General features: G+C 40.4%; 1 protein-coding gene across 1 annotated transcript; it reads right to left on the reverse strand.

Moving 5' to 3' along the window:
- Positions 1–230: 230 nt before the first annotated feature.
- On the reverse strand, positions 231–9,316 carry zgc:66427 (uncharacterized protein LOC406256 homolog). The gene is made up of 5 exons (XM_046051088.1): positions 8,514–9,316; positions 7,095–7,190; positions 6,876–6,981; positions 4,956–5,057; positions 231–4,028 (listed from the first exon to the last, which is right to left on the reverse strand). Exons 1-4 carry the CDS (start codon positions 9,037–9,039, stop codon positions 5,000–5,002), a joined length of 786 nt encoding a protein of 261 aa, XP_045907044.1. The 5' UTR covers positions 9,040–9,316; the 3' UTR covers positions 231–4,028; positions 4,956–4,999.
- Between the last annotated feature and the right edge of the window lie 865 nt (positions 9,317–10,181).

Below are 10,181 nucleotides of genomic sequence, written 5' to 3' on the forward strand. Positions count from 1 at the left end.
ACTATAATTTATTTTGTCTTTGCTCACGTTTGTAAAATGTAACTGTCTCTTTACAGCGTCATTTGAAAGTTAGTTAGTTTAAAAGATTTGTTACATTATTTAGTAATGTTTAATTTAAATGATCTCTTTATAATAAAACTCTTCTGAAGAGTGAATCATGTTTCAGGTCTCACTGAACGGCACAAACAACCACAAATGCATCACTGACACTTAAAAAAAGACACAAAACAGACATTCACAAAACATCTCTCACACATATTTATTGTAAAAAATACATATAAAAACAATTTCTGAGACATACAAAAGATTGGAGCTTAGAAACAGCATATTGAACAGACAAAGACCAAGCCATTTTCTTGAATTTCATTACATATTTACAATTTAATAAATAAAATTCAATTTGTTTTTATACCAGAGAGTAAAGGCAGATTGTCCATATCTTGGGAATGCAGATACTGCTGTGGTGACTCTTCATTCTCATCTAATACATCGACCTCAAAGCACAGGGCAAACAGGGGATCAGTGCCCTGCGATTCAAAACCAAGGATTTAGGGACATTTATAGAAAATACCATCCTTGATTGGAGAGGAGCTAGTTTACACACAGAGCGTTTAGCATTGGTAAAAACTGAGGTATTGCACCACACAGATTAGAGGGGGTAAGAAAGTAAATGAGAGTAATGTGGGGTTTTTAGATCGTCTATTATCAACAACCCAACCACCACCACCACCCCCCCAAACACACACACCCTTCCCAGCCAAAGTATACAACATCATAACTTATCACCACAACAAATGTAACATCTAATTATAAAAAGCACCTCTCTCACACAATGACAGACTTTTGGCATTATTTTTCTATTCTCCAATACAAAAAAAAATGAGAAACATGCACAGGGCTGCCCTCTAGTGGCGGGACAAGTCGTAGCACCTCAGACTGCAAAATACCAGTGACCAGAAAAAACTAAACAAAAAAAACAACAAACGTGGCTAGGGTGAACAAACCACTAGGAAACCTGTGCACCAGGCTGACCTCTAAACTGATCCATACCGCTTGTTAGCGCAGAGATTAAAACACATTGAACAGACTCGCCGTTTGAGAAGGCAGCAAAAGCAATCAATTCATGTTTTTGTTGTTCCCCACTTTTCCCCTGGCCTGTGTACAACCTGTATCAGACATTATCTGTTGAGCAGCCTCACTGTTGGGCTTCCACCTCTGAGCTCAGCCCTAAAACCACAACTACACTACAAATACCTGCTTGCAAAAGAGCCCCTTCACCAGGCAAAGGTAATCAACACACACATAAGGCAAAGGAAAGCAATAATCATGATCATGATAATGTGATGATATAATATATAAACTCCTAAAAAAGGAAGGGTGGGGGGGGGGCTAGTTATGTAATAATTAGCCATCAGCTGTCCATAGCCTCCAGTGCTGGAAAGAGAGGGAGATGCCACATGGTGTCAACATGCCCCCAAAATACATTCCTCAATCCATCCGTCCTCCTCGATTTTGGCAGTAAACAGATGGCAAAAACTGTTGCTTGGGGTGTGGTCCAAGAAACCCAGGCCACACCCCAGAGAGTGAATGAATGAGGAGGAAGGAGGGGGGTAGTGGAACAAAAACCCAAACCGCATTCAAAGTACAACACGACCACATGAGCCGCCATGCGCTTGCGTACCAATGCCACATGTAACAGGACTTAAAAACTAGCATTAAAGGGGTCCTATTATGCTCCTTTGCATCTCTATATTTTTATTTTGGGATTCCGGCCGAGTAGCTTTGCAAGGTTCATAGTTAAAATTTTTATCTTACTGGCTGTTTAAGCAGCCCCTCCGTTTATCCTCTGACTGAAACATGCCATTTTCGTGTCGGTCACTTTCCGGCCTCCCTCCCTAAAAGCCCACTTTCTTCTGACTGGCCAACTTCCTGATGACTACGGCTGCTCTGCTCAACTCTCTGTGATTCACGGATTTTCCTGATGGACAGACAGATTTAAAGTAACCACTAACTCTAGCTGTCGTTAGCTAGTTAGCCGTGCAGCAAGCGGCCCTATCAGCTTAGCAGACTCTGCCTTGGCTTGAGCACAGGAGCTTTGGACCGCATGGCTAACTAATGGCACCTACAGTTAGCAGTTACTTTAGCGACGAGTAAAGCCACCTGTCCATCGAGAAACTACATTTACTTCACAACCAAAATGCAAGACGTACTAAACAACCACCAAAACCCTTGAGATTAATCTTGAGCAGAGTGGTCGAGTAACTTAGACTGAGTGAGTGGATGGGCTTTGTGGGCATTCTGTGACTGGAGGAGATCATAAGCGTTTACCTAATTATGTGAAACTTTGGCCTTGTTTAATATGAACATCTGTCACTGTAATATTTATAATTATATAATAATAATAAATATAATTATATAAGGGAAAGCATAATAAGTCCCCTTTAAAGCTGGGATAGGCAAAGTTGGGGATACTAGCAAGAGTGCATGCAGGTAGGCTGTGCTTATTACAGTCCTGCAACAGGCACCTTTTTTTTTCATTTTTGTGTCAGAGCATTAGATTTATTGATTGCTGTCGGGATGTAAAGAGAATTTCAACAGATATTTTGAAAAATGCTTCTGAAATAAATTGCCTACCATAGTTTTAAAAAATGGAAAGGGTAACCCGCTTAACCAAGCAGACTTCTGGGCAATTTACAGTAAACACACACACAAAGCCACACATTATGCTTAGGACATTTTCTATCCCTGGTCATCATTTAAACACACACACACACACACACACACACACAGTGGGCCCACACAACCTAATCTCAAACCCAAAAACGTAGGCCCGATCAGGCAGAGAACTGAATGCAGGTTGCCCGCACTGCCTTTCTTGTTGAAGCCTACAATTTAAAAAAAAATAGAAGCTTGCTGAGTTTTTTTTGTTGTTGTTGTTACTAGGCAAACACCAAATCACCTGTCCTTAGCCTAACCGTGACTTTGCTCTGAAGTAAACTCACAAATCTGATCCGATTGGACAATATGAAATGACATTGCGTGTTTTCAAGGCGTTCAGAGCGCTCCTACAAAAACACGTGACGCATAGGCCCACAGCAGCGCGCAAAACGCTGACTGCCTATTGAAAACAACTGAAAAAAAGACGCCTCTCACTGCAAAAACAGTGGCCTGTCTGAAAAAAAGTAAGCCTTAAAAGGACAAAAGTGCTCAAATTGGTGCAAACACCAGCGCTACTATGGCCCTATGAAATACCTACAACCCTCCTAAACACTCAGCAAGTAGCAGCACATTAAACTCAGAGCTAACTAACCACCTACAAGAACACTGACCTACTCAGAAAAACAATTAGCCCCCAAACTTCCCCTGAAATGTTTATAGGTAATAGAAAAAAGAAACACCTAGTAACGGCAGCCCCCCATTCCCCAAAAACAAGCCCTCAACCTCCAGCTAGTTCAAAGTAAAGCATTGTTTATGTGGAAACAGTTCAAGCTTTCAGTGTGAGGTTGGTTCATTTGGGGTTAGCCGAGGAAAGAAAACATTCATCCGATGTAGGACATAGAACAATACTCTTTCTGCAAAATACTTGATAAAAATGACCCATTTGGAGTGAGAAAAATTACAGAGGAGAGGATCCAGAGTCACCGTTCAGACAACTTTTTTCAGGTTACTCCCCAAGTTCAAGATCTTTCTGTGGCAAGTTCCATTGTTCTGGGATGATAACGTTTATTTGACATATTTTCTTTTTTTTTTGCTTTTTGTTTCGCAGATTCAAGCCCAGACCTCCACCACTTCTGTTCCAACAAGGGTCTTGACCAGAGATTAGACGGAGCGGCTGTTTTTACTGTGAAATGGCCCACACCAAGTTTAAATGGACTGATCCGAACGGAGAGCGTCAGGTGTCGCTAACTGGAGCCTCCTCTTAGGATCATCTGTTCTCCGCTCAAATATAGGTTTGAGAGGGAAAGTGGGCTTTTATTTTTTTCAATTACAGATTTTATTGGGATTTTATTAGGATTCAGTGTAGTCTCCTGTAGGGATGGAAAAAGAAAGAGTGGCTGTCAGAGAAAGTACTGCATACTGTAATGACAGCAGGGCTGGACATTATGACTGACATCATTCACATTCATAATATTTTAAGTATAATTATCATGTGTTACGGCAAATCTATGCCAAAATAACAAATAATATAATATCTGTTTGTGTTATGCATTTCATCAAACAAAACACTTAATAATAATAATTTTGTTACCTGTTAATTACATTTAATGGCCTAATCTACTTCAACAGATGCAGAAAGAGGTAATGGATGATTTGTATTATCTTTACACTACAATTCAAAATGATAATCGAATAATTGATTAATCAACTAAAGTAATTTTGTAAGCAAAAATGTCAACCATTCACAGCTTCCAGCTTCTCTATAGTGAGGATTTGATGATTGTCTTTGTCATACAGGATAGTTTACTGAATATCTTTGATTTGTTGGTCAGTTTAACTTAGGGATAGTTACTGAATAAAAATATCTTGGTATCTGGCTTAACGAGAAATGTACATTTAAGTACCATATAGACAATCACACCGTGTCAAAAACGTGGCTTCTTTTCTTTACAGAACCATTTTCCCTATTACTAGTTTAAAAAACCTTGTTGAGGCAGTTTTCTTATCAGTTTTGAATTTGGGAATGTCATTTATAGAAATTATGCTCTTTACTCTCATGTTTTTAACTCGTATCCAGACATCATTGCAAATGAGGGCAACTTCAAGGGTTCTTTAGAGTTTTAATGAATGTTTGAATTATCCTTGTAGCTTAAATTCTTCCTCTGTGTTTGGTAGTTTTGGCCATAATCTACTCCAGTGACACCTTGGTAGCTTGTGGTTTATTATGTCAAAGATCCTTTCGTATTTTGGGTCTTAACATGGTTGTGCCTGATGTTCAACATCTTACATGTACATACCTGAGTCAGGTTGGTCACTGTGCAGAATACATGTGACCCATGAGTCAATCGAAGGGATGTTCGGGGCAGCAGGGTTTCACTTTGGACCATGAATCAATGCAGCTGCAGGGAGAAAGGACAGAGATGGGGGTGGGACACAAACACATAACATTATGATTTACTCATCTTAACAGGACAGAACCTCTATAGTGGTTTCTGAATGTGGACCCCTCTAAAAGGCTCCTCTTTCTGACAGCGTGAAACCAAACTAAATGTAATCACTGCAGCAGGTTATGAATCATTTTAAGGGCTCTCTAGCTCGTTAAATGCCACAGGACCAGAGAGAAGATGTGAGACATGTGGTGGGCTGGTACTTAGAAGCATTTTTTATTTCCCTCTCACTAATACAGATACAAACCAGTAGTCTACATTCAAGTAGTCAATCAACAGACAAAATAATCAGCAACTATTTAGATATGCCATTCACTGTTTAAGTAATTTTTCAAGCAAAGATGCCACGCAAGTTGCAGCTTCTCATCTGTGATGATTTGCTGCATTATTAATTAATTGAGAATGTTTGGGTTTTGGACTGTTGGTCGGACAAAAAGAGTAATTTCAAGATATGATGTTGAGCTGAAAGATGTGATGACGATTTAAAAAATTATAGATATAATAAAATAATGGAAATAATTGTTGCAGCCCTAAACTAATAAATGAATGTAGTGTTAAAAACAACTTTCCTTGTGTAAAGGGTGTGAACATGTAGTCTATAATTATTTTCAAGTGTTGTGTGAAAATGTGGCGAGGATTTTCAAATCAATGAGCACTTACAGCTGCTTGAACATGCAATGAAGACAACAAACAGAAATAGCAGGCAGGATCTTCACTATGATGATTACCTAATCTTGGTATATTTCAAGTCTCGGCAAGTCCAGTCTCAAAGTGTGCTGTAACTACGGGGAACCAAAGGTTCTTTAGAAGTTGTGTAACATTAAGGGTTTATTACAGAGTTCTTTGAAAAGTAAAATTTGTAGTAAATGGGCTGAAACATGCATAAACACTGGTGGTCCTTTAACAACTTCAAAGCTTTCCAAACTATTTGCTAGCAGAACACCGGATGTCTGTGACTCAGTATTATTAAAATGTTGTGATGGGGTAGTTACTTTCAGTTGTGAAAACTATTGGCAAATGTTCACTTGCTTGCTACAGGACAGAAACACACAAACTGTTGATCTTTTCTTCTGCTACATAAAGTGAGCAGATTTTCGCTCTATCCATTTTATCTCATGTTCAAATTATGATTCTTAATCAGCAGTGGTTTTAAAGATCACTTATAAGAACATTATATCATGGGAAAGGACAATGGGTCTCCAATTATCAGAAATGTGTAGTGATTATGTGCACTAGGACAGAACAACCTTTAGCGTCCTTAGCCTAGATAAATTGTTTCAGATCTGGAAATAGTCAAACATTTTCCTACCATATGCACAATGCCTGATTTTGTTACCCTCTAGGGGTGGGAATCACCAGAGGCCGCACGATACGATATTATCATGATATTTATGTTGTGATTCGATGTTAAATATATTGAGATATATTGCAATTTATTACCTTTTTCCAACTTCCAATTAGGTCCCTAAAATCAAACTTTGTCAACATCTGTTTATCATTTTTCTGTTTGTTCATATCACTTTTTCAGTCCTCAATATCGTCCTGTTAAGTTTTCTAGTAGACTAAAAAAAGAAATAGATTTCATTATTCTAGTTCCATCTGCAGTTTATATAATAAAATATCGATACTTGGCGTCCATGTTTCGATACAGTATTGCCATGGCAAATATCACGATACTATGCTGTATCGATTTTTTCCCCCACCCATATTACCCTCCTCTTTTTAGTTGCATTTTATTACAATGCAAATACATCAAATGAAATTTGTTACCTCTTATGGTAGACGCAGAGGCAAGCCAGTCTAGCGATGGTCTCTCCCTGTACCAGATCCTCCAAACAGATGGAGCACTCTCCGCTGTCTTTACTGAGCACATCCGCTGTACACACACACACACAAACACAAAGCAACCATAAGTGCTTCCAGCCTTTTTTTTTTTCTTTCTTTTTTTTAAAACAGCTGTCTGGTCCATTCCTGTGATATGATACTTACTATTGTAAGGTAGGGGAGGAGATGTGAGGCAGCTCAACAGGTGATCCTCGATCCGACCCCCCGGGAAAGGCTTAGAGCAGAAAGGACAGCGGATATCTGCACAGAGTGGAGCTGAGATTAACACACTGTGTCACAGCGAGACGTGAACGATAGATGCACAAGTGCTGTGTTTGGGTATCTAGATTACACAGGCTGACTTGGCAAACCAAAGAGCAGAAACACAGTCAGTGTAAAGGTTGTATTCTCAAACCAGAGATAGCGTATATGATGTTAACTTGAGTGTGGTTTGAAATGTTATTTTACTGCATGCACCATGCAAAACAATGGCTAGAGCTGTGAGTGGATGGGACAGATGGGCAGGAACAGTGCCTTGCTGCCCTACATTCTCCTCCATCTATGAGCTGCTGCCAGCAGTGAGCGGGCATGTGAAGTTGTGACCCATTTCTCTACACTCGCTGGAGGGCTGGCCCGGGAAACCCACCACACTGTTGTGTTTTGGCTCATCGTGTCATGTTTGGTGTCACACCACCGCAACGTCTGCCATTTGATTGTCTAATGCAGACCAAGTGTGCATTTTCACTTCCTTTGCAAACTCATGTTCCTGTTTTTAATACACTTTAAGGAAAAGATGTTTGGTTACTTATTGTTTTCAACTTGCACGCTGCAGGATTTAAACACCGACAACCACTGTCAACAGGTCTTGTGACATGAAAGAACTTGTATGTCACCACTTCCAGTTTTACGCCATGACTGTGCTTCATACAATAGGGTCTCTGATACTTTTTAGTCACCACGCAGGCACGGGAAAAGAGATTATCTGTTCAGGAATGTAAATTCCCAAAATAATCCATTTTAATTTCACACTGGGTAGATTAGGGGTTGCACAGGGAGATAATTTGATTTAGAATTATTAGTGTGATGTGAGCCTGTAAATGTATTAGTAGTAGTTTGTGCAATATTGAAACAATTGTAGATATCTTTGTTTGGCTTTGAAGGTTGTTCTGGAGTGAAGTTGAATTTTTTATGACTATTTTTAAGATTATGGCTGAGTAAAGTTGACAATGAATACCCCTACCTTCTTCTTTTTTTATTTTTACTTGGCCATCATATTCATATACTATCATGTCACTCCTGTCTTCAGTTAAATATCAGCTGTTTAATGTAACCATTAACAGCTATACCCCACATTTCGTAAATCATTTTATGTTGAGGTATTGATTCATTTAATTTTTGATGATATTGCACATGAATTCCATGTAACTTCTGTCTTCACATCTAAAAACCAGGCCAACCACAAACTACTGATGGAGACCAGCCAATGATTATGGCAAGTCTTAACTTATACAAATAAATAATAACAAATAATAATAATAATTTAAAAAGCACAAATACTACTGCACTGTGTAAATGTTAACTTACTGCCATGGCGGTTGTTAACACGATAAAGGCCGATCCAAGCCTCTGACACCGGCCGCTGGTGTGTGCCTCGAACTCGGGCGGACCTTGCGCCGACGCTGCGGGCGGAAGAGTGCCGATTCCCGGGCAGCCGCTCGGAAAAAGTGCGGTGGGGCGTGCGGCCTGTCTCCTCTCCGTGCTGATGTTCCGCTACGACAGGAGGCTCCGGGCTAATATTCCCGTCTTCCTCGGGTTTCCCTTCGCTGTTGTTGTCGTCTGCAGGTGACGCTTGGCTAATGCTGGAGGGGATGCTGTGGTGGTCAGCGGGGCTCCCGTCGGCACTCGCCCCGTGCTGCCCCAGGTCCGAGTCGCTGCACTCCTCCGATCGGCTCCGGTTGGCCTCCGTGTCCTCGAAGCTCCCGGAGAAATCGACCATGAGACTGGTGGGCCTGGTACAGCGGGCTCGCCGATAGGAATCCCGCTTTGTGCCATCTTTTCCGAAAGCAGAGGGCACCGGGTCTTCCTGAAGACGACTTGCTCTCGTCCCCATCTCTAGCAAGCTAGCTAGTTCAGCTGGCTAGCCGAGCTGCTTCCTCCAAGCGAACCACCACCGAACAAGGGAGGCGAGTTAACCTCGAAACGACCCTTAAACTGTCAAATGTTCGCCTGGGAGCTTTAAATAATTACAAATGCCTGGCAACCGAGACAAACGAAGAAGATATCCGTAGCTCGACGTTACTTCTCGGGCTTCAATGTGTCCTTACTGTCCACATTTTTCCTTTCTCTTTGACGTGCCCGTTCTCGCTGCTGCAGCGGAAATAGACCGTTTTAGCTTCCTCCTTTGCGCCGCGCACAGATAGTTACGGTAACGTCACTATGCCAGTTTGAAATATATATGTTTAAACTGCTGCTAATATATATATATATATATATATATATATATATATATATATATATATATATATATATTACATTAAATAATAATATATCTAAACATGAAGCAGTTTGACACGTTTATTTAGTCATTGTTGTGTTTTTTAGGAATTATTATTTTTGTTTTCTTCTTAAGCAATTCTGCATTCATTCGACTTAGAGCAAGGGTACTTAACGTTTGAGAAACTAGCAAGGGACTGCTACATTTTGAAAGGATCCCTCCAAAGCCACTTCCCTCAAAACACATTTTCACACGCAGTGAGTGCGCAGGTAGACAGATGGTTGTCTTTTGACGCAGAGATTCATTACTTGCTGTTGGTTTGTAAAGAGAATTTCAACAAATGCTTGTGAAATAAATTGCCTGATCCAGCTATCACATTCGATCATTTGATGGTGGCAGTGCATATATGTGGTATTACGGTAAAAAAAAAAAAAGAGTGCAAAATAACACTGACCAGTCAGCGCTCTCTAGCCAAGAAGCTGCTTCTCGCATGAGGAAATCAACATCTACACTGTCCCTAGGCGCCCGAAATACACACTAACACTGAACTATAGAAAACGTTAACATTATACACCGGAGGACACGTTTGTTCAGAGTCAGTGCTCGGCCCGTGGAGGGTAAACTCTGGTGTTTGTGGTGAGTTTTTAGCTTCTAATCTGGGTGTTTATAGCTAACCACCACACCTACACAAACGCATTAGTCATTGCGAGAAAGTAACAAGGCTACCAGTAAATATATTGCCTGGTGTTGGATGTTGA

The sequence above is a fragment of the Micropterus dolomieu genome, linkage group LG06 (genome assembly GCF_021292245.1).
Source record: "Micropterus dolomieu isolate WLL.071019.BEF.003 ecotype Adirondacks linkage group LG06, ASM2129224v1, whole genome shotgun sequence".
Taxonomy (NCBI): domain Eukaryota; kingdom Metazoa; phylum Chordata; class Actinopteri; order Centrarchiformes; family Centrarchidae; genus Micropterus; species Micropterus dolomieu.